Source organism: Sinohyriopsis cumingii, unplaced genomic scaffold, assembly GCF_028554795.1.
Source record: "Sinohyriopsis cumingii isolate HCF-2022 unplaced genomic scaffold, ASM2855479v2 utg001397l, whole genome shotgun sequence".
NCBI lineage: Eukaryota > Metazoa > Mollusca > Bivalvia > Unionida > Unionidae > Sinohyriopsis > Sinohyriopsis cumingii.
In genome coordinates, this window is record NW_028315993.1 from 982,537 (window position 1) to 1,009,554 (window position 27,018).

The 27,018-nt window shown below is 34.4% G+C and overlaps 1 protein-coding gene across 1 annotated transcript in view; it reads right to left on the reverse strand.

Annotated features, from left to right (window-relative positions):
* Positions 1 to 14,454: 14,454 nt before the first annotated feature.
* LOC149772534 (uncharacterized) overlaps positions 14,455 to 27,018 on the reverse strand; it is an 88,252-nt gene continuing 75,688 nt past the window's right edge. Inside the window, exon 16 of the mRNA XM_089947652.1 lies at positions 14,455 to 21,173. Within this exon, the coding sequence (XP_089803778.1) occupies positions 20,548 to 21,173 (626 nt within the window). The 3' untranslated portion in view covers positions 14,455 to 20,547. The remainder of the gene's footprint in view (positions 21,174 to 27,018) is intronic.

Here is a 27,018-nt window from a genome sequence, read left to right on the forward strand (position 1 = left end):
TGGATATTATTACCAAATCTATATGACATACCACCACTAATGATAACACATAAAGCCCGTACATACATACATACATACATACATACATACATACATACATACATTCATCCTTACTACCATAATACATACATATGTGGGAGATATCTTGAGTTGCAAGAAATGTGAAAAGAATGACTGGTCTGTTGACAAATTGTAAGTTGCCATAATGACAACGTTTAACTATCTGCAAACCCTATATACGTCCATGTGATAATAACACTTTAGTGTCTATAATGACAGACTATAGTTCTCGTGTGATCCTATCACTGTCACCAAAATAATGTCTATTCAGTGGCTATAATCACAGATTGCAATTGTCCTGCCATCCTGAACGCGTCAGTATTATAATAGTGTATCAGTGGCTGCAAGACATAATGTGAGAGTACCGATGACTCAATCCCGTCATAATAGAACGGTGGTTATAATGAATTTGTTTCATTGCCAATATCCATTTTCCTCTTTTCTGGTTTTTTCTTTCTTCTGTTTGTACTATGAACGTTAGTTGAAATTATTTCTTTCTGTCATTTGTTTTCAAAGATGAATGATTAAATAAAGACTTGATATCATGAATGCGGTCATCATATAAACCTTGACCCCTGCATGCTTAAGTCTCATCAGGCGCTCCTCCAAAGGCAACCACCTCGCTGGAATTATTTCTCCCCAATACAAGGCCACCATTTTCATTACTCAGATTGCTGATTGGCTGAACTATAATTACTGAATAAGTTAACGTGGAATTCACGAGAAGCCTATATGTTGGAAATTGTAGCCAGTTGCGCACTGAACGTTAAAATGGGTTTCTTTCCATTGCGGTCGTCCCAAAAATACTACTAGCCATTGGCAAGAGACACCACAAGTCTGTATTTTAGTGTAAGCACTTACAGGGGCATTTAACAAAGTGCGGAAATAACACTGCATATTATATATCAGTCAGTTTTTAGGTTTCTTCTTCTATAAGTCATTAATAGAACGTGGACGTTTACGACAGAGACGACACATGTTAGTCATGATAGCATACGCACAACCCACTCACCACATTGTTATATGTCATTTAAAAGAAAACAAAAACAAAAAGCATTGACAAGCACCCAAACAAGCGCTGATTGCTTATTAGACTGTTTGAAGACTTTGAACTGATATTTAACTACAAGAATTGAAATGGTCCCGTTTTTCAAAAAGGGTACATCTACTAATATTATACAAAGGCCATGAAACTTTCCTACATGATCATAATTATTACGCTTGGGAATTTGATTCTGTAACCTGACAGTTAATTTGTTTTGTTTTTTCTTCATTATTTTCTTTCATTAGTTAAATTGTTTGATTTGATTATTGGTGAGTATTCTGCTAGAAACATACAGTAATATAATATATAGATGAAACGTCTTTCTTTGATATTAAAAATGATTGTTAACTGAGAATTTATTTTACTTCCGATACTTAACATGTAGGTCTCTCAAGTACGCTAAAGTGTTATGTAAAATTAGTAAGTTATAAGGTTGGTTTCCCCTTGCAATTGGAATCGTCGCTGTGCACACCCTCCTTTCAAATGAATATTTATCATTCATACCCTTTGAAATAAGACAGGCAAACGCTACCTGTTATATGTATCCGCTCTCGCTGACCATCAAACATTATTTCATAAACACAATGATATCAACTATATCGAATCGTCTAAGAGCTTAAATAATGATTCCTTTATTACAGTCCTGCTGCAATATAAGCGGAAATGTATTCACTTTAGGCAAGCACTACATATCCACATGCATATCCAAAATACTTCTTTTAAAATGTGTAGGTTAGTGTCGAAGTAGAATATATTCTCAATGTTTATTACAACGGGTTTCTAAATTGAAAGCATCAAATTGGTAATTGAGGTACAAAATGACATTGTGCTGGTTGTAAGGAATGGTACTTTGAATAAGAATATTATTATGCAAGTACAATTTGAATTTGGGTCACAGTCAAGTATATATGTCGTAGTATATTAAATTATGCTTTTGAAGAATAAACGTCTCTCAATAGCTGTAAATAATTATCAGGAAATTGATTAATGTATTATTCACAAGAACATAACTCTGTGTATATTAGTATGCTTGAATCTTAAAACATTTATTGCTACTGTCGCCACACATTTTCTACTGGATGTAGCCGGAACGAATACAATCGGATATAATTTTATAATGGGCATTTACGAAACAATTTTTCTCAAATACGAGGCACGCAGCACATGTTTCATAATTTTCAATTTGTCCTAATGGATACATACGAAAGCGTGCTTTGCCAATTTTAACAATACAAGGATGATAAGTTTAGATAAACGTTCGCAGTATAATCTATTCAAGTTGAATTAGTGTTTGATATCCAACCTTTATCCGCATAGGAACTTACCATAATCAACATAAATGTGTGTGTTTCAGGAGTACGGTGTAACTATTTGGGCGTGTGTGTGACCAAACATAGCGAGTGAACACCAGAAAAACGGTATAACTAGTTGGACTTATATATAACCCCGCCAAGTCGTTGGATCTTTGCTATGTGAGTTCCCATATTAAGTAATAATAATAATGATGATGACTTTGTATAGCGCCTAATCTTAAGAAGCTCTAAGCGCTTTACAACTTTAGACAACACCTATAAGATAAGAAACATAATAATATTATTACAAAAACAAACAACATGAAATTAGAAAAACATTAAAAAAAAATAATAAACAAATAAAAAAATATCCTGAGAATATTTCAGGTAGGAAACATTATTAGGTCTTTAAATTTGTTCTTGCAGTCGAAATAAGCGCGTTTTGAGAGCCTTCAAGAATGTGTCACTGTGTCTTTGTGTCTAAGTTCAGTGGGCAATTCATTCCACGTTGCTGCGCTCTTGTATGCAAAAGAACGCTGTCCATATGAATTTGTTTTCAAACTTAGAATAATGAGTATACGATTGTCATAAGAGGATCCTAAATATCTTGCTGGTGTGTACACATGGGTGAGGTCAGATAGGTATGTTGGACTAGAGTCCGACAGTGAAACGTAGCACAGACAACAAATTTTGTGTTTGATTCTGGATCGAGTGGATACCCAGTGTAGGGTACAGAGCAGTGGGGAGGTGTGCTCTGATCGCGGTACTCTAAGTATGATCCGAGCAGCTGTGTTTTTGAAGATTCTGGAGTAGATATTGAGATGAACCAGACAGAATTGAGTTACAATAGTCAGTCTTCAAAGTACTAATAAACACAAGTGTTTTAGTGGCATCAACTGAAAGATATTTGCTAATTGAGCTGATGCGTCTACGCTCAAGATATGCCGCCTTGCATATGTTCATGACACGTTGGTGCAATGAGAGAGTACTGCCCAGAGTAACACCTAGGTTTCGTACTGATTGTTTGAATTTAATGTTGACGTTGTTGATATTTATTGTTTTATGTAAAGGATGTGAATGAGAAAGTCTTTGTGTTGGGATCAGAATGGCCTCAGTTTTATCATCATTCACCTGCAGCTTGTTACATGTCATCCATGATTTCACATCAGAAATGCACCTCTCTACACCTTGGATGGTAGCATCAACTTCAGTCGGGTGGCTAGATTTGTATATTTGCCTGTGATCGTCGTACAATTGATGAGACACTGGAGGATGATCTATGACACTTGAGAGCGACTGAGTGTACAGAATGAAGAGAACAGGTCCAAGAACAGACCCCTGGGGAACACCACAACATGTATCAACTGGATAGGAGTGTATTCCATTTGCATATGCAATTTGTGTCCTGTTGACCAAGTAGGACTTGAACCACAGTAAGGCAGTATCATGAATGTCAAATACATGCTGGAGACGGTGAAGTAATATATCATGGTATATTGTGTCAAATGCTGCAGACAAAGCAAGGAGGGTGAGGACTGTAACCTTTACGCTATACAATGCAGAGAGAATGTCATTAACTACTTTTAGAAGAGTAGTTTCAGTACTGTGGCAAGAACGATATGCAGATTGTACATTGCTAAAATCGACTTTTTGAATTTAGATGGGATACAGGCTGGGATAGAACAACCTTTTCTAAGATTTTTGAAATGAATGGGAGATTAGAAACTGGGCGGTAGTTTTTTAAATCGTTATGGTCTAGTGTTGGTTTCTTGAGCAGAGGCTTTACAATGGCAGTTTTGAAAGATGATGGGAATTCACCAGATGAGAGAGATAGGTATCAGTAACATCAGTTAGAGAAGGCAATACTGGATCTAAGCACTCAAGCAGCGGCGATCTTGGAATTGGATCAAATTCCCTGACTTTGGTGCACTCTTCATCACGATTGTACGTACAAAATCCACAGAGATAAATTCAAATGCTGCTAATAGTTGCCGCTCAAATTCTGTATCCCAACTGTATGGTGAGGACAAGTCAATTGAAATTGTGATGTCAAGCTTATCTCTAATGGTTTGTACTTTGTCACGGTAAAAAATTGCTAACATATCCGGAAGGTCGACTGGAGAGAAGGTAGTTGGAAGTGGTTTTGATTTGTTCCTTGACAGTAGCTTGTTAGTAATCTCGAAGAGCTCTTTGCAGCTGAAACTTTCCATGATCTTAGTAGTGTAGTGGGCTGATTTCGATGCATGGACTATATTTGTGACATTCTTCATAGCGACTTCATAGATTGGCTTATGTGTAGTGAGTCTGGTGGAAAGCCATTAAATACTTGATATTTTCACACTGTTCCACATCTATTTAAGTATACACTTAGTGAAGAACAGTTCCCACGTTTCCGTATTTCAATCCCAAATGTATAGATTTTAACATGTACGTTTTTTCGTCAGGGAATTTCTTACAGAGTGAAGCGGAACAGTAAAAGTCCCAAATGTACAGATTCCAATTTGTCTGTGTTTCATCAGGAGATTCCTTATATAATGAAGGGAATAGAAACAGTCCCAAATATATAGATCCCAAGGTGTCTGTGTTTCATCAGGGAATTTCTTACAGGGTGAAGGGGAATAGTAACAGTCCCAAATGTATAGATTCCAATGTTTCTGTGTTTCATCAGGGAATTTATTATAGAATGAAAGGGAATAAAGGCAGTACCGAATGTATAGATGTCAAGGTGTCGGTATCTCAGAAGGTAATTTTTTACACAGGGTTGGGAGTAGAAACAGTATCAAACGTCTTCGTGTCGAAGTGTCCATGTTCTAGGAGGCACTTGTAACAGATGAAACGGGAACAGTAACATTTCTAGGACAAGAGTCACTTTTTTAAAATGAATAACGGAAATTAATCGTTTTGTTACTAAGGGTAACTTTGTGCTCTAAAAAGACCCCTTGTCAATGAGGGACCCACTGTTTAATATACTGATGAGTAAGTGGTGAATGAGAATTGGGTTTTATGTTAAAGGAGACTATTTGTCTGTATTCCTGTTTCTATTTTTTCTCAGCTAATCAAACAACATAACGGATATAATAAGTTCTTTATTTCTAGAGATTAACTAAGAAATTTTATCAAGCTATATTTTTGGAGACGTTGATCAAATTATTTTCAAATAACGTCTGGTTCAGTCCTTTTCTGAACAAAAACTGTCCCTACCATAGTGCAATCGAAACTTTAATTGTTTTGGAAATAACACCCTAAAAGGGAAAACTTATATGTATATTTTACATTAAATACGCTAAAATATAGAATAAACATAACACTATATAAATTTACAAAGGCGTTTTAGTCATCTGTAGAGAGAATGAAGAGAGGTATATTGAAGGAGGATGGAAAGGAGTTATTATAAGAGACTCAAGTGAAAGATAAATCATCGAAGGGGGGGGGGCTTTACTCATTTTAGTTATATACAGCTTGATCGCTGGGTGCAATCGTGTTACATCATGGGATTGAAACATTTATTGCGGTAAAATCTTGACAAAAATATATTGAAAATTGTCATCAAGGGAAACTAGTGTGTCTCAATTAGTTTGAAACTAACTTAAGTTTCTCATTTAGTTTTAAAAATGAATAACGTGTCTCAATTTGTTTGGAATCTGAATACCGTGCCTCGTTTTTCTGGAAGTTGAATATTATATCTCATTTAGTTTGGAAAATGAAAGTGTACCATTTAATTTGGAGGCTAAAATAATTTTAACGATGATTAAGGTCAATGAAAATCGGTTATAGCAAAATGCGAAGACGAATCTGATCTTGCGTTTGACCTGAAAGAACCTGTATTACGGGATCCACGTATGCTCGATTAGCTGTAATATTTATAGGAACCACGACTTCCTAATGATCGAGGACTAGTGGAAGTGCAAATCCAGGATACGGGTCGTTACTTTCTTCCGTCCGAAACTTTTATCTTAGCCAAATGACAACTCAGGTCACATTAAAATGTTTTATATTTAGTAGGGGCTAAAGCTGACCTGGCCAACTGAGGCAAAATGACATAATTTTAAAGCCCAACATTTCTTAAATTTTCAGTCAAGAAAAGATAGCTAAAACTACGTGCGTGCACGTCCTATGTGCCATACAACTTACAAATCGATATGTTACAATTGTAATTTTCTGTGTCAATGTTGATAGCATAATTAGGAATATCGTCACCATCATCAACGAGAGCTTCACTAGACAAGCAGATTTCGTACGATTGTATATGCACGTGCTCAGTCAAAAGCTGAAATCCTTACCAAGGTGTATCGTTGCCTAAAGATGATTACCACTTATACTCTCACGCAATGGAATATTTTACTTTGAACGCACATGCCCTCATGGTGCACACTCTTCCTCAAGCTGTATTTTACATCATCAGAAATCATTAATGACAATTAGTTCATGTTATCTGTTAAAAAAGCAGCAAAAATAACAAACCAAAATAAAAAAGTATGCCTTTATATATTCCCACTCTCCCAATTGTATTTGTTTAATCCTTTTTATTTATTCGTTTAGTACCTTTATCGGAAGTTCAAGAGCATGTTTGATCAATAAGATATTTGAAAGCATGTCGGACCTATTCAAGTTTTTTTCCTTTCTTCATCGGGACGACATCGTTGTATAGACTCCACCATCGACTATGATTATTGTATGGTCTTATCTTGCGTCGTATTCTATAAGTTCCAACATTGACTCTAATTTATGCATGAGTTTATATTCCGTCACAACTTGTATAGGTTCAACCATCGACTAAAATGCTGGTAAGATTTTATACTGCTTCTTCGTTGACAGATTCCACTACAGACTTCAATTCTTTGATGGTTTTATATTTCGTCGTCATTTATAATTTCAACTATTGACTATAAACTTTGATAAATTTATTTTCCGCTGATAGTGTTTGCTTTCCTATAATGCACTTTCGTTTAATATTTTGAAACTTTTGTGGTATAATTTCACATGGTAAGTCTAATTCGACAACAATTCCATCAAAATTAACTGATCGAGCATTTTTATCCATTAGGAAGTAATATTCCATTCTTACGAGTTTTCATTGCTTTAGCATCTCCTATGAGACATGAGATTCTATGATTGGTATAAAAAAGTTGGCTCAATTTTAACACATTCTTATTCAGTCAGTGTAAAATCCAAACTGTTTCGATTCATATTTAAAACGCTCTTGTCAAATCTGTATAAAAAAAACCTACATTATTTTGACTCAACTTTAGAACATGGTTGTTTAATCTGTGCGCGATGAACTTTTGTGTTCATCTTACTTTCCTTGTGTTCTCTTTATTGACATTGAGTCTTGAATAATAGCATTATTTTAACTACGTTGTTTTTGGTCGAAGTTTAATTACATACTGATATTTCTTAGTATCGCATGGTTACGACTGTTTCTTTAGTCATCGCATGGTTACGACTGTTTCTTTAGTCATCGCATGATAACGACTGTTTCTTTAGTCATAGCATAGTTCCGAGTATATTTTCAACATGAACAAAATATTGATGTACTTTTGTTAGAAAAGAGGTCAACAACTGGATATTTCTTAAAACAACAAAGGTGCAGGAGTGCTTTTCTCTTACCAGCTCTAATTATTTTAATTTAATTTGAAATTCACTTTCTTTTCTTTTGTATTTGTAGTAGATCCTTCTTCTTTGTTTCCCTCAAATTGAATTTGCCCTATGTCCCTCTTTTTTTCCACTTTTATCATGTCTAACATAAACTAAACTGTCTTATCTCTATTTCTAACTTTTGTAGCTTTACTTCCATTTTCATACATTTATAACTACTCCTGGGTGCAATTTTAAAAAATTCTCTACTTTTGATGATATTGTAAAAAGACCTGTTGACGTCACTGAAGATTTCTAAAATGTAAAATAATACTTGGGATTTTCCGAAACTAGGGGAATTTAAATTTCGAAAGCAACGTTTTCTGAAATATTTTAGCAAAATTCGTATCCCAAAGACGAGCACCTAATTTTCTGTTACGAGTCTATGCTCTTAAAAAGTAAGTTAAAAGAAAGAAGAAAACACGATGTGGAAAATTTAACAAATATTTAATTTTTCTATAGCACAAAGTGAAAAAGAAATGAGAGAAATAAAACGCACGATTTACTATCTGAAACCAAAAAAAAAGTCCTATCAAAGAAAAGTTCTAAGTGAATCTCAGTTCAAATCCAGATAACATTCAAGATGGAAGGCAATGACGTCTGTAACAACCTCCGAAGTGTAGATTTGTCAACAGCCTCTTGTTGAATCACAGAAAATATTATTCCAGTTTTTAGTTCCGTATAAATTCCATTAAATGTCTTTGTCCAAGAAGTATATCTGAACATTATTGTATTTCGAGGGAAAATAATCACTTGCGTTCAATAATTTGAAGAAAATTATAATTCGACACAAACGGGTCACAGGATAACACCACTTAAAGTGCTAGGTTTTAGAGTACGACTGACAATCCTTTATCAAACTAACAGTTATAAGACTAACTAAGACGCATAACAGATTCCAGAATGAGTGCCAAATGTTCATCTTTCCGGAAAAAATGTAAGTTTGTTACCAATTTGCATATGCTTATTATCACGTAGTCCATGTATTATCTTGAACCAACTTAATGATTCTTACACTGAGAAAGAAAAAAAAATGTTGCTTACCAGAACTGTCACTGATTTTGGAACAATGTCAGCTTCTATATTCAATGTCAAATGTCTATTCTGGACAATATCAAATCCTATTAACAATTTTACATTACAATAGCAAGTACTGGACTTACAAAATATTAAAACAAACAAACAAACAAATAAATTAAATATGCAAAACACTTTCCCCAATAAAGGAAAATTAAAGATTTATATAATAAAACTTTCCTTTTACCATAGGTCAATTATACATGTGGTTTAAAAAATATAAACATAAGAAGAAATCATATGAATGATACAAAGTTTACGTGAAATAGTATATTTCTTTACACGTGAAAGTGCATCTGCTCTTACATAATATTTTCACTTTATATCCATGATTCCAATATTATATTCATGTAACAGTAACCTCCATCTAAATAATCCCTGATTTTTGTTTTTCATCTTGCCGATGACAGTACGGTGGTTGTGGTCACTAAACACCACAATCTTGAGAAGATGCTGAACTATGTAAACTTCAAAGTGTTGTAATACCAGTATCAAAGCCAAACATTCCGTCTAGATTGTGGAATAATTTCTCTAATGCTTATTTAATGTCTTGGAAAAATAGCACACTGGATGATCATCACCATTTTTATCTTCTTGAATCAATCCTGCTCCAACACCAACGTTACTTGCATCAACAGAAAGTTTAAATGATTGACTGAAACTTGAGCTGTAAGAACTAGTGGACTCTTACGTATGGCCTTTAACTTATAAAAAGCCTCCTGACTTCTTTCTTCAGGCAAATGAAGCTTGGATTTATTGCTTAATAAACTTATCGGGGGTTCAGCAATAATGGAAAAATTGGAACAAAACTTCCGATAGCATCCAGCCATACCCAACAATCGCATAAGTTGCTTTTTACTGACGGGCACAGGGAATTCAGAGATTGCCTTGAAATTAGCATCTATAAGTTTAACATGTCCCACATATGTCCTAGAAATTACACAACCACTGCAAAACTCAGTTTTGGATAAATTAATTGTCAAATTTGCATGAGCGAGTCTGTCAAGGAATTTCCGAATTGTCACTAAATGTTCTATCCAGGAGTCGTTGTAGATGATGACATCACCAATATAAGCATCACAATTATCTAGACCAGATATAATCGTGTTCTTTAAACGTTGAAATGTACCTGGCGAACCTTTCATACCAAATGGTATTACTTTATATTGATAAGTCCATCCAAACAAACAATCAAATTAAATATACATGACACTTATTAGCCATAAAAATGGGATTCTCAAGGCTGAGGAAACTGTAAAAGGTTCCCTCGATATTAATAAGAAAAAGTTCAGGTATTTCGGATCATACTCAAGTGCTAGTAATGGTTATATTGCAATATCTGAACCTACCAAATGTGTCTTTAATATAAGCTGAAAGAATATGTCTCCAGGTGTTCAGCACTAGCACAACATGGGCGTGGAATAGAGTGATATAAGCTGGTGACACCATGATATGTAGTCTTAACAAGAGGCACAATACGATTCTTCTGTCTTTTGGGGGACGGGGGCAGAACCAGCTGAAACACAGACGCGGTAACCAAAGATTACGTATTTACTTCTGTTAGTAATTTAGATGAATGTTGCGACACACAAGCGCTATAGCGGCTGCAAAGATTACATATTTGTTGTTGTTGCAGGGTTTAACGCCATCTATCAGCACACGATAGGCTAATCATTTCGGCTAGAATTAATGGTGGAAGAAGAACCCTGTAAAACCCCGGAATGAACCAACGACCCACAAGAAGCTACTAGCAAGCTTTCTCACATACCACATTAGCCTAATCCGAGACACGATCCCACGCAGACAGAGGTGAAATGGCAGTGATCCGTAACGAAGAGCACCGTAAGTTAAAATGCATAACTATTTAAAAACCATGACTGGCGACTGAAATGTGGGTTCTAATAAGGTCGTAATGTTTGCAAAGCAAGCTAGTAATGAGCACGCCAAAAAAAACATACTTTGAGACCAGGTTCAGTACCAGATTTTGTATACCAAAAACAGAGTGGGCCTTATACAGCCTCTCGAAGATAGGCTAGTCGAATATAGATAGAGACACATTGTTTCTCACCACGCACCTTAAGTTAGTTTATCCTTGCGCTAATGTATGTCTAATATCGAATGATGTGTGGATAGCGATAGGAGAAAATGGTTCTGCTATGAGTAGCGAGTGTAGAAAAAAACTTAAAAACGTATGTGGTCATTTTTATAACAGGTGACATTTGGATTAATATCTACAAGCATTGAACCCATTAGATGTAAAATGTGACACGTTCCATTTGCATTGAACACATAAGAGCAAGCTGACTTACTTGTGAAAATAAAGCTACTTTTATACCGTGTTCTTTTCACAACGTAAAGACATAAATGACCACTGATAGTGAGTGAACTCCATGCATGACTGGTGTAGATGTTAGAGCCATGCTGTATGATCCCCTTTGAATATGGACGATTTTGAATTTAATTATCTTAATTGGACACCTAAGATTTCTTTTGATTGAGTCTACGTAACCTACATTTATAAACTGTATTAAAATATGCTGGAAATGGTGTTGCAAAACCTTGACAGATATCAAATATATTTTTGATTAAACTAGATTCCAAAATCCACGTAATGAAGACATTATGCATTTGGACACGTGTAAACATGTCGACGAGTGTCATATTTTCCAAAAAATATTTAACAAATTCCATAGATACATAATTAAAATAACAGTAAGTCGTTCTTGCTTAACAACATTCTTTGATTCTGTTGAAACGTATGGCACACATCCTATCAACAAAGTAGTCCCTACAGGAATGACCAAGACGACCAAATGGGTCAGGCGATTAAGTTGGACAAACTTCTGAGGTAATGATATAATTATCGTCCTATTATGCATTTCATATTCCGCTGTACATCTGTATGATTGCCATCCAGACGAGGGCCCCGGATGGCCGAGTGGTCTAAAGCGCTCACCGTTCGGGATCACTGCCATCTCAACTCTGTCAGCGTGGGTTCGAGTCCAAGGCTCGGCTAGCGTGGGTACATGGGAAAGCCTGCCAGTAGCTTCTTGATGGTCGGTGGTTCTTCCCTTAGATTTCCAAGGTTCTTCCTCTACCAGTTATACTGGCTGCCATGTATGACCTATCTTGTGCTGAAAAATGGCGTAAAACCCAAGAACAACAACAACAACCATCCAGACAAAGCTCACTGTTAATTATCGTCCTATAATATATGGCATAATCCATTGTACAGCTGTATGATTACCATCCAGTAGCAATTTACTGGTAATTATAGTCGTATTATGTAAAACTTATTCCATTGTATATTTGTGTGATTACCATCCAGACACAGCTCACTGTTATTGTCCTATCATATGTCATATTCCATTTTATAGTTGTATGATTACCATCCACTGTTAACTATTGTCCAATCATATATGTTATATTACATTGTATATTTGTAAGATTACCATCCAATAGCAGTTCACTGTTAATTATCGTTCTCTCTCTCTCTCTCTCTCTCTCTCTATATATATATATATATATATATATATATAATTCCAGCCTGTCTAATGAGGTTTCGCTTATCGACTTGATAATACATGTCTTTGTAGATTAGTAAATGCTTCAATGTGTATAAGAGTTGTCTGTCCATCTATTGCTTATCGACTTGATAATTAACGTCTATGTAGATTAGTAAATGTTTCAATGTGTATAAGAGTTGTCTGTCCATTTATTGCTTATCGACTTGATAATTAACGTCTATGTAGATTAGTAAATGTTTCAATGTGTATAAGAGTTGTCTGTCCATTTATTGCTTATCGACTTGATAATTAATGTCTATGTAGATTAGTAACTGTTTCAATGTGTATAAGAGTTGTCTGTCCATTTATTGCTTATCGACTTGATAATTAATGTCTATGCATATTAACAAATGTTTCAATGTGTATAAGAGTTGTCTGTCCATCTACTGCTTATCGACTTGATAATTAATGTCTATGTAGATTAATCAATGTTTCAATGTGTATAAGAGTTGTCTGTCCATTTATTGCTTTGTTGCATCAAAGAGACCCACTGAGACCAAACTGATTTGCCCGTGTAGACGGGAGCTCTTTATGAATGTGCATGTATTTTTCTGAGAGGTGGTGTCAACTGTTGCTACTGATATAATGCATGTAATTTTTGTTGAGTGGTGTCAACTGTTGCTACTGACATAATGCATGTAATTTTTAAGGAGTGGTGTCAAGTGTTGCTACTGCTGTATTCCATGTAATTTTGAGGAGTGGTGTCAACTGTTGCTACCGCTGTAATGCATATATATTTTGAGTGGTGTCAACTGTTGCTACTGCTGTACAACATGCATGTTTGTTGTTGAGTGTCCATTGCTGCTAATGCTGTAATAAATGTATTTATCTGTGAGGGGTGGTGTCAACTGTTGCTACTGATATATAGCATGTAATTTTTGTTGAGTGGTGTCAACTGTTGCTACTGACATAATGCAGGTAATTTTTGAGGAGTGGTGTCAACTGTTGCTACTGCTGTATTGCATGTAATTTTGAGGAGTGGTGTCAACTGTTGCTACCGCTGTAATGCATATATATTTTGAGTGGTGTCAACTGTTGCTACTGCTGTACAACATGCATGTTTGTTGTTGGGTGTCCATTGTTGCTAATGATGTAATACATGGATTTATTTGTGAGGTGTGGTGTCCAGTGTTGCTATTGTTGTAGTACATGTATTTTGTTGTGGGCATCTATATTTGCTACTGCTGGCGGTTGTGTCTATTGTTGGTTGTACTAATATTGCTACTGCTTCTTCTGTTACCTCATTTGAAAGTAATGTAAAATTTTGTTATTTGTCTGTCGATATAAATTTTTGTGCTATTGAGAAACTTATTTTTTTAGGTACATTTCTGTAAATGGAATTATTTTCTTCATATAACTAGTTGTCTGCTAGATCCTTAAATCCTGTCTTGAAATAACCACAGAATACACCAACTATATTCTGTAACTATACATAGCTAGCTGTAGGTAACAATACTGTCAGTATTTCTAATAACTTTACAGGTGATGTTTATGCTGATCTTTTTACTGCTTGATGATGATGATGATGATGGTATCAATAATAATTATTGACCTGTAATGATCTGTATTTATTGACCATTGATCATTAGTACATAGATACGTTTCAGTGAATGTTTTCAGGAGATTTATATTCAGTTTGTGATCTACAAGATAGGAAAGAAAATCAGTTAACATGTACACTAAGGACAATTACCGTTTGCTTTTAAAAATAAGATGTATAAGGCCGAACCTAACAAACATTTGTTCTTAGAGCGGGACGACATTGAACCCCAAAACTAACTCAAGAGCAGATGACATTTATTGACATACTGTGCACTAATTTCCTCTCCGTGTAACGTCCTGAAACAGCCAGTAGTAGTACACGCATAAGGAATAAGTAATGTGCTCTAAATAGTATTCATTTGCGAAAGAATTATTGGAAAGTACATAAAGTCGAAAAAGAGATATAGAAGTAGACTCAATGACCAATATTGTATCCCAAGGAACATACAAGGTTTTTTTAAATTACACCGCCATTTTAACTTGTGCCACTTTGGATACACTGGGACATTAATGCTAAAAATGTCCATAGGATTTACACTGTGTCACACTTCCACTGGATAAGCATTGTGTGCCAAACTCTCCACGAGGAAAAGTTATCGTTCGGGAGCAATTGGCACATCGAGTACAAAGAAACTTTTAACATGGACATTGTCAGACGTTATATTTGCAATTTTAACATTCAAGATTACATTAGGGAATAAGAATGGACCATAAGGTCAAGATAATGACCAATAACATATGTAATAACCATCAAACATCCACCCTCCCTAGGGGACTTTGTACATTCGTCCACTTTGAAGTGATCCCTTATTTTGTTGTGGTGACTACCTGGCCTTGATTCTACATGTAGTACATTGTCTTTAGGATCTTGTTTTGTATTACTTTATAAACTGCAAACTTAAATTATGTTCTAGAGTTTAAGACATTATTAAAACATTTAATTGTTTAAGACATAATTGTATAGTACTATCTGTTATATACTCTTGAATAGCGTTCTAAAATTTAACACCTTATTCCACAGTATTTTCTGTACCATACACTTTTTACAGCACTGTCTATTTTGCACACTTAAATAATGTTCTAAAATTTAAGACCTTATTCTAAAGTCTGTACTCAAACCTTGTATATTTTCTATAATGTTTAACAGCTTATTCTACAGTCATGGATGGACTGTACACTTAAATATTTTTCTAAAGCTGAAAGGCCTTTCAAAATATTTTAGAAAGACTGTCATTTAAGTTATTTAAGCTTAGCAGGTACAACGTTTTTGCTCGAATCTTGAAGCATATACCGATACAGTGGCATTCACCATGTCTAAATAATTAGTCCTCGTATGGGAGACAATAAACTATAATGACTGTAATTGATATCAAGAAAAATGCCAGGAAAAATATGACATTGCATCAGTGGTTTATAATAAATGGATATCAAACTTGATCATAAACGGCATTTTCTAAAAGAAACAAGCTCAGATCTTCATATATTTTTAAGGACTTATTTAAAATGAACCATCATTTTAAACTACAATATCACCAAGAAATGTGACTGTTCTTCAACAGTTAGAAAACAGGAGTTATAAACTTCTTTCCATTCTGTGTGCCATACAGTATCATCAACATTATGTGTGTCATAATATCATCAATATTCTGTGGACCATACATTAGCATCGATATTATGTCTATCATCCAGTAGCATCGATAATATGACAAGGTTCCATATATTATCATCAATAATCTGAGTGCAATACAGTATCAAATATCTTGTTAGACAATGAGTGATGTGTTACCCTAGATAGGGTAATATATCAAACCTTAGCTGGTGAAGATGCCCAACTTGAGGCTGCGATTTAATATTATGCAACAATTGTAGTAATTGATATTTGTACAAAGTTTCAAATGTATTTCATCGTTAATTTAATCATCTGACGTGAAGAACATATGTAAAAACAGAAGTTTAAAGTAACCATAATGAGCATTACACATTTGTGCCCTTCTTCGTTCACATGTTTTTTGCCCTCTCCATATACAAATTCAAATCTAAATATTTACTTTGACCAATAAACTCTGATGCCAGTCACTTGTTTGATACTTTAAAACTTATAACCAGTTGCATAATACTGACTGTAAGGATCCAGTCTACAAACATGTTAACATTAACATTTACCTGATTTAAATAAACTGATATCAAATCTAGTTTTTTTTTCTCTTCCACATAGTAAAATCAATGGTAAAATACGTAGCCATTTTTGGATGGAATGAACCAAAGATGTGATCCAGTACAATCAGTATTGAACGTGTGGCGCAATCAAGTCACAGCGAAAGCCGTGCAAATTATAACAAAAGTCGTACTACCATATATTTTGACGATTCTACTTGACATGTTATACTCTGGACTCAAATTTAGTACATGGCCACCATTATAAAAGACAATAGAGATCCGTAAATTTCATCTGGAAGTTTCTCGTGTTAAGGTGTAGAACATTATATAATTAGGATTTAACAGACTTGGGCAAAGAAAATTAGTGATAAATCTTAAAAGAAAAAAACAATTTATATTAATTTAAAATGAGTAAATGTGCATACATAGTCAGTGTGAGTTTTACTATGTCTGGTTCACAGCATGTCACAAGCTTTTCGCACCTGTATTAGAGTCCAGCGTAATATGTCAAATATCAACTTAGCTTACGTTGACTCTTCAAAGCCTTTGTTACACAATTATGGTAATTATTTCCCAAAGTCGTGTAGTGAAGGAAATGCACTTTGTAAAATGTTATGGTTGGGAATTTTCTAAATTGTGACAATGTGTTTTGGGGGCATTGGGAAAGTGCCTTATATTTATATCAAAATTAAGCCCAATCAAAATCTATATACATTGACCTCCACTAGATATAAACTAGTTCTTCCATCCCCAAATACAAACTATCCAGTAAACTTAGAAAATAATGAGGAGTCCTCATGTGAAAACAATTTTACTTTTTTCAGGCACAACAATCTATAATGTTTAGCATTTGACGCCATAACTAATAGGGTTTCTTTTTTACCCAAGTGGAGGTCATCCACAAAGCGTGGACGGCAAACAGCTAAAGCTACGGTGGGGAAACCAAACTACAGATGGACAAACAAATAGCATCACAACAAATACCTACTCAATATTTTATCCTCTGGAGTTCTACACAACATACAACTGTTATGTCCGCATTCCGTATTGCACAACTAAACCGGAAATATTTAGGTGTTTCCCTGACTACTGTATACTAACACTTTTAGACGAAGTGAATCAAACTTGGATATATCCCAATTCATTTTTAATTAGATTTATACTGTAAGGCTAAACTATTACAGATGGGTACAAAGCAGCATGTGATAAATATAGGAAAATAGACTCATGCTTGCTTTATTCATAGGCAGGGGAGATAACTCATGCTATGTGGCTTATGATAATGTTTCAGAGTGACGGCTTTTGATTAACACCGCATAATATTATAAATCATTCAGAATTCCCCTGACATAGAGCAAACCTTGAAGGAAGTTTTGTTTATATAATTTGTTATTGATTCAAATGTATCACACATAATACCCCATTCTGTCAAACTGCAAGTTCGTTATATGAAAAATAGAAATAAAAATGTTGTGCTATGGGTAACTATTTTGATAATATAATTGGTGTCAGTATAATGCATGTACATGAAAATTATTTTATTTGCAGCTAATAATACGTTAAGCACTCATACTGAAATACACTCAGCCGTTTTCGCACTTTGCATGAAGAATTAGGCTAAATTATAAGTTGCCAGTCGAACAAACTTTTCACATTAATAATCTAAGGATGAAATTTTAACTTTTTATGGCCACCAATAAACATTGAGTGTTGTAGATCACATAACTTTCAATATAGTCCATGAGGTCAAGAGTTAAATTAATTGTTCCCGTTGAATCTTTCTCAGAGAAAGAATGTGAACCTTTATGAGGCAGTTCCTTTTATTCAATTGAATATGGATGTCGTGTAACTTAACCCGATCTGCTTCACATATAGGCACATATATGTCGCAGGCGACACATTAATTTAACTAATTTTTCAGTATATTTCTATGTTCAAGTGCAATTGTATGCTCAATGTTTTAAACATCAGTTATGTCTATGCTTTTTTCCATGGAATTGTATCTTCAGGTCAAGTACATGTTCGTTTTCATTTCATTTCTCATAATATTACTTTCGATTGCCATTTAACATCTCTTCGGAATTACTTTTATGTAATGATTTCTTTATTTAAATGGCAGGTGTAGTGGAAATTGATTTGTCTTGGATCCTTCTTCCAGGGAAGGTTTATGAATCTGTTTGGCTGCTACCCTTGTCTCATTGAGGTGCAGTTCGTAACTCTTTTCTGAAAGGCACTAATCCGTACACTGTATTATTTCAAATCCTTGTTTGCGTATTGTTCCTATAAGTGATTGTCTGTTGTCCATAAGTGGATATGGCTCATTTCCAAATTCTTCCTTCATGTGCATGCTTGTTTATATGTGCAAGTCTGTTTATGGCTCGTTTCAAAGGTGTCCATTTAACCCTTTACCTCATGTGCATTTAGACACCTCTACTCCATTCGCATGGAAGCGCATTTTGACGCCTCTACTTCAGTCGCATGGAAGCGACTTTTGACGTCTCCTGTAAACATTAGCCATTTTAAGCTAGTTTTCGTAGCGCCACCTTCGGGGAAACTTCCTATTAAATACTACATTAATATATGCGAATGACAATTACGTCAGATCACGTGGTAACTGTTTATGCTCTGGTCGATACTTGCTATTTAAGGTAACTGGTTCGTAATCTCCACTCTCTGAAATGGAGGTCGCGGATTTCATTCACTACTAACGAAGTTTTCACGATTATAATCACAATATGAAAGCTTCAACAGGCTCTGATATTGATGTAGGCAGAATTAGTTTTTTATAAATGACCAAATTCAGATGACTTAGTGATGTAGATACGGACAAAAAATTTGTAAATTTCGAATATGAGAAATGGCAGCTATGGTTGGTCACGCGGTCTCACTGACTTGACGGTGAACGAGTTCTCTCAAAATCTTATAGCACATCCAAAATTCTTCCGTGAAAAATAATGACAAGTATAACAATCGGACTTTACTCTTAAATTTTTTTCACACATAATAGATGTTTATCAAAAATGTAAAATTTTTAAAATTGCTGTTAAACGTAACATACACTACATTACTTAACAGTTAACAGGCAGGCTTAAGTGCATTTCTATCCATGGTTCATTTCAAAAGTGTTATTCTAAGTCAATTGACTGTTTATGGTCATTTCCAAAATGTTCCTTCAGCTGAAGTATGTGTTTATCTGTGCATCATTTTTAAGATAATGTTTTAATTCTAGCGCATACAGTCTTGATTTTGCCCCAAGTAATTCATGTTCAACTTCTTTGATCCTGATGAACCAAGTTTTTAGTGTATTTATGTAGAATCTTGCTAGGATAAATGGAACTCCAACAAAATATCATTTCCAACAATCAAGCTATTTATAATGTACTTTTATGTTTATGACTCAACAATCAAGCTATCTATACTGTTCTTTGTATGTTTATGACTCAGCAATCAAGCTATTTATACTGTTCTTTGTATGTTTATGACTCAACAATCAAGCTATCTATACTGTTCTTTGTGTTTTTATGACTGAACAGTCAAGCTATCTATACTGTTCTTTGTATGTTTATGACTCAACAATCAAGCTATTTATACTGTTCTTTGTATGTTTATGACTCAACAATCAAGCTATCTATACTGTTCTTTGTATGTTTATGACTCAACAATCAAGCTATTTATACTGTTCTTTGTATGTTTATGACTCAAAAATCAAGCTATCTATACTGTTCTTTGTATGTTTATGACTCAACAATCAAGCTATTTATACTGTTCTTTGTATGTTTATGACTCAACAATCAAGCTATCTATACTGTTCTTTGTATGTTTATGACTCAACAATCAAGCTATTTATACTGTTCTTTGTGTTTTTATGACTCAACAATCAAGCTATTTATACTGTTCTTTTTATGTTTATGACTCAACAATCAAGCTATTTATACTGTTCTTTGTATGTTTATGACTCAACAATCAAGCTATCTATACTGTTTTTTGCAAATTTATGACTCAACAATCAAGCTATCTATACTGTTCTTTGTATGTTTATGACTCAACAATCAGCTATCTATACTGTTCTTTGTATGTTTATTACTCAACATTCAAGCCATTTATACTGTTCTTTGTATGTTTATGACTTGGTATTTTCAGATTAGTCCTTCAAATGAAGCATCTGGGTTTGGCTTTACTTATCTGTGTCCTTTGATTCTAGTGCTTCTACTCTTGTTTTCAAATCCTGTAATTCATTGAACCAAGTCTTGAGTATATTGAGGTAGGAACCAGCAGGGATTGCTGAAACTTGAATGTGCTGAATCTCCAACAGTATTTCATTTTCAAAATTTGGGTCACTACATTGTTTGCAGAGTGCCATTAATGTTGAACTGACACTGTTGCAATAAGTCTGGTAATCAGTGATATTGATCTTGCATGAATTGGCATGTCCATAAATTTCATTTCTGTCTTCTCTCAAAGACTTTATCATATTCTTCTCTTGTGGACTCAGTGTAGGTACAATGTTATTAAAGAGTAAAGACAAGAGAGTAATATCGTACTCCTCAAGGTTTGTATTTCGTCCACCTGGTGGAAACATGATGTCTATCTGTGACTGGTGGAGTATGTTCCTCTTGTGAAGTTTGTCTAATTTTTTCCTGTTGTTGGCCAGATACTGATCCAGAGTGCAGGTAGGAGTAACTGTGTGGTGATGCAGAAGTTGTCTCAAAACCTTAGACCCAACATCTACCAATAGATATGCAATGCACATAAACCTGTCTGTGTCACTCACCGGACCAGAAGGCGCTGGATTAGCAGAAGCTAAAAAAGAAATATTTTTGTTGTAATACATACAATGTTCTTAGCAATTTTTTAGTAGTACTTTCTTTGCATTTCTTACTTTGCTTTCATATAATAACTTTGCATATCGAATAAAAAATGTATGTCATGGTATTATATGTTTTATTTCTGATCCACTAGACATTAAATGTGGTTTCAGTGTGCAAATAAGCTCTTTTTCTTTTTGAACATTATATGCGGTTCCAGTGTGTAAACAAGCTATATTTCTTCTTGAATTGCTACTTCCTTTGGCTAATACATCATTATTGTTGTGCTTGCCAACACTTTTTAACGTATGGTAATATCTTATTTATGATGGAAATAAAAGTATTAATTCATTTTTATAGGATATATCACTCGTGACAAATGGCAGTATAAAACATGGCTGAGTGTTTCATACATATATCATACAATGAGTAAACCAAGACATGAACACAAATATGCAGTTATGTTTACATGATATAACAGTGGTATTATTCTGAGATAAGCTGGACTGATAATTCAAATCATCGTTATTGCAGTATTAATATATTGCGAAAATAATAAAAAGCAAAAATATATCAGTATCACTTGCTTAAAATATATCAGTATTACTTGCTTAAAATAGATAAATATTACTTGCTTAAAATATATCAGCATCACTTGCTTAAAATATATAAGTATTACTTGCTTTAAATATATCAGCATTACCTGCTTAACATATATCAGAATTGCTTGCTTAAAACATATCAACATTACTTGCTTAAAATATATCAATATCACTTGCTTAACATATATCAGTATTACTTGCTTAAAATAATGTCTCTTTTCTTTGCAGGAGAATTATCAATAAATATTTTTTGTCATACCATTTTAATGTAGTGGTAAAAAACAACACTGATGATGAATCCAGATTAAAAATTAATTCAGGTTTGTAATGGTAGGGTAACCAAATGTTTCATATAGAGAAAACATGGTCACTTGATAAAGACTGTACAAATACAAACTGTAAAGTTTGCTGTTGGAAAAATAAGGTGAGATTTATATAGTTAAGAAATTATGATCTTTTTCTTTCATTCATCGGTTATTGATTGGTAATCAGTTTGGCATCATAGACCTCATATTTGTTTTCCTCCCAAAGCATTGCAAGAACACAGGATATATTTAGGCCACTAGAGCGTAATAAAAAGTAATGCAGATATAACCCAAATTAAATGCAGTGATACTGACCCCCATGAATCAGGTGTTGTCACATCAATATCATTATGATATATATATATATATATATATATATATATATATATATATATATATATATATATATATATACGAAAGCCAATAATTGGTAAAGAATTTGTATGCAGTGGATAGTCTGACAATACCGGTCGGAACACTAAATGGTTTTGAAGAAAGCTTGTAACTGTATTAAACTAGGTTTTCAAACTCTGCGTAAAATCTGGCTGATATACAATGATAATTTCTGTAATGGAGTTACTGAGTAGACATGAACATGAATGGGTCCAACAACTATGGGCTTTGACTATACAATAATGATGATACAGATAAAATCGAGTACAGCCAAAATTCCATCAAAATCATAATCATGTTAGATATTAAGTTGAATTCCAACCAGAAATACAATACTTACTGTGCAGAAACGAACGTGTACGGCTCTTACAATCAGGAACCATAACTTAACTAAATAATATAGAACACAAACAAATGACTACATCTATGTTGATCACCCTACACAATGAACCTGAAATCAATAATACCTATAGCAATGGGTACATTGCAAACTGCTCCATCCTCCACTACAGTTTGCTTAGAAGTTACTTGAACAGGGGAACTTGTGTTGTAAACCAATATCAGGTGAATGTGTAATATGGGGACATAACTCTTCTAAATGATGATGTGAGATTTTAACAAATTCAATTCATTCAAACAAACATTGTGTTTCTGTCTCAAAATTAGCCCCTTGTTAGGTGACTGGACTAGCTTCTAGTAGATGTCCATCTAAGTGAATGTGATCATTGATCCCTTTTGGGTCATCTTTTAAGAGGGGTCCTTTCATTTGCTGGACATGACAGGAGGTAATAGAGTAAGTAGGTAGCCTGTAAAGATTGACACGCCTAGATTTCAAGACAGGAATATTCATGATGTCATAGGGGAAGGAAGGAATAATAATATCCAATAAGGGGAGTCCGAACCTCATGTTGGTATTAAATAGGAAAATAGGGGCATTTATAAAACAAGAAGGGTGGTGCTGATCCAATCCCATTTCTAACAGAGCAAGTACATTAATTATCTCCACATGGTTTGGGTAGTAGCATAGGTCTATTTCATGTCCCCAAAACTGGTGACCAGTGCTTAAATGCTAGTGACCATGAGGTCTTCCCTATACAAGGGTATGGTAAAGAATTATAATTGGTCAAATTGAAGCACACTAAAACATTTGTCAAATTTGGTCACTGGTTGAAAGTCAGAATTCCTAAAAAAAAACATTTACTAAAATAAATGCAGTTTCTTATTAGTCACTGTGCATACAACAAAATTGTGGACATTTGTATCCAATAGAGTATACCAACTGCAAAGTATATTATTATCATGTTTACAATCTTTACTTAAATGCAAGCGGACTTAATAAAAAAGACAGTACATTTTTTAGAACAGAAAGAATACAATAAAATCACACCTATAAGTAATATTCAAGGTCATTATCAGAGTTTTGGTGTCTATACATCTCTTAGACTTGCACAAGACTATGGTCTAACGAGATTACATTCATATGTACAAATCCAAAGGAGGTTCATGCGAGTAGCCATTTTTGTCAAATTTAGCTAAATTCTGTAATAAAAGCATTAAAACATGTACAGCCTCCCTGCATCATTATCATTCTTCCCTCAAGGTCTAGACAACAATTTGGAGTGGGTTTCATTGCGTGTGCTCCTTTTGGATGGAACCTTGGATTCTCACACTGTATACACATGTGCATTATATTTAGATTTGACGTTAATTGTTTGCACTCAGCTCATTAGTTTAATTTCAAAATGCTGCATAAAAAGGGGGTTGACATGCATGTTGTCTTTGTCTCTCTATCTTGCATGTACATCTGATTCGTACTGAACATCATTTTTGAGTTTAACATCACCCACTGGCATTTCCAATAACACTTACGCAGCTCTACTAATATGATATACTTCAAACCTTTAAAAATCATTGTCACCATCGCCATCCTTGGCCAGAATGATCTTAAGACGGGGTGTTGGTTGTTTGGGTTTTTCCTGGTAACCTGTATTTTAAACATGCATTTGTAAATCATCCATGATGAATGCATGGAGCTTTTTCTAGGGCCCATTGTGCCAATCAAATTTAGTCAAGCTAAAGTATCCATGTGTAACAGTTGCCTGCCTGAGAAAAGACAGTACTAAGAGCTCTCTACTGGTGGCACATCTTATGTTGTGACAAGCACTTTATGTATTTATTTAACAGTAAACTGAAAGTTGTATCACGTATTGATTACATTTTTATGTGGGTATCATTGCACGTATTTGCATGCGTTCTTTCACGTCACTACTCTCCAGTTTGTGAATTCATACAAATTCATTTAATTACGCAGCCTGGTGGGATCTCTGCAACATGCACTATGGATAGAATGTTGGCATACGTCTATACTGCTTTCATGTACAGTGGCTAAATGTCTTTATCCATAGCAATAAATGAATATATAAAATGAACATAAAGTTAAAAAATTATTGCCAAGGTTTCCTTTTCTTTTTTCCTAATTTACCTTTGAAATCCAGTATGTGACCAAGTCGAGGCAATGGTCATTTGATAAATACACATCTTAAATAAGATGTATACTCTATAACACAAACTATATCCATGAAAATACACCATGATAATGGAAAATAACAATGTTTTCAAACATATACAAGAAATTAAAGGTCTTTAGAAAGGATAACTGGCGAGGAAATCCTGGGAAAATACTTTTCTTTAAAAACAAGGTACAAGGCAGGAGCAGAACCTTCAGTGCAATTCCCTTTAAGATATGACCATCCATTCAGGAATAGCAATATCACGATTTTCAAGGTGGCCGATGCGACAGCCATATTGGCTGTGTGTTTGAACCATGTTCTTTTTGGACCAAATAAAAAAGTATTGTCATGCAACTGTCTTGTCATCAGAAGTAGTGATAAAAATATTTTCAAGATTTCACCTATGGTAGTTAAATTAGCATTTAATTTAGAACCAACTGAAAAGTCATTCAGTCAATGCTCCATGATGGTATGATCATCCGTTCTAGAAGAGTATTGGTAAAAAGACTTTCAAGATGGCTGCTGCATTTGCCATAATGGATGCCTTAGCAGCACTATTTTCCATGTATGACCTACTAGACCTGGGATGAATATATGCAACAAGTTTCATGGCAATTGTGCTAACAGCATTACATATGTTGGATGATAGATAACTGATGAGAGGCAGCTATCCATCCCATAAGCTATGACCAGAATAGTTACAGAAAACACAATCACTTGCAATAACTGTATGATGAAATTTTTATCTTAATTATAACATTGCACATATTTCACACCATAGTTGAACCTTGTTTATTTATGACCAACGAAAACGTCATCACTCAAGTCTCCATGCTGGAATGATCACCCATTCAGGATGGATATTGGAGAAAAAAACTTTCAAGATGGCTGCTGCAGTTGCCATACTGGATGCCTGAGCAGCACTTTTTTCCCCATATATTACATACTAGACCTTGGGATGCAAAACGTTTCATGGCAACTGGGCCAACAGGGTTGCATGTGTTGGATAACAGACAACTGATGAGAGACAGCTGTCCATCCCGTAAGCTATGACCAGAATAGTTGTAGAAAACACTGTTACTTGCAATTACTGTATGAGTGTGTGTGTGTGATTTGGATTTTTAACATAGCTTTAACATTTTTTCAGTCATATCACTACGTTGTCTCAAGTGTGACAGTTTATAGTAATGTCTAGCACTGGGGTATCATGCCACAGCCATATAACATTATGTCCCACCCATTCACATTATCCTGACACCAGGCCGACCAGTCCTAACACTAACCTCTCAATAACTGTACGATGAAATTCTTATCCTCTACAGAGATTTATCTCAGACACATGTACATGTGCACAGTGGGAAAAGTCTGGGAGTATAGAAGGAATTGACACAGATCAGTAATATAAATCTGAAATCCCTATTAATACACTTCTGTTTGATATGACAAAATAATTGAAGTGCTTTTGTGTTCTTTCTGTTCTGGAGAAAACTGATTAAACTGATATTTAGAGTGTTCTTATTATGCATTAATCATTTCTACTATTTCAGTAGAATGACCCTAACATTTGACCTTTTGACTCCAAAGCCAATTTATCTTTGCCTTAAAACAAGTGCTAGCTTTTCTCAAATGGTGGCAAATGTTATTAGAAATGCATAAACCGAAAGAACATGAATAATAAAAGTACAACGGCCATAGATATGTAAGATTATAACTGCAGAATATTAGTCTGCAAATTTTATTATTTTATTTCAATTTTAAAAAATCGCTCAGAAATAGTCATCAGTGGTGATAGACTTCTGCCTCAATAAGGCTAATGTTGTTAGCGTAAAACGTGATTCTTTATCATCATGCAAAAGTGTTTCTGATTGTGAAAATTAACTGGTTGCTTGAAAATATTGTCAAACTGATTGAGGAACTGCAATTGCATTCTGTTCATTTTTCATTTTTCATTCACCATTCTGGATTCTACACTTTGCAATTTTGGTCTACTTTTCCGCAAAATGCACTCGTCATTTCATATGTTCATTCTG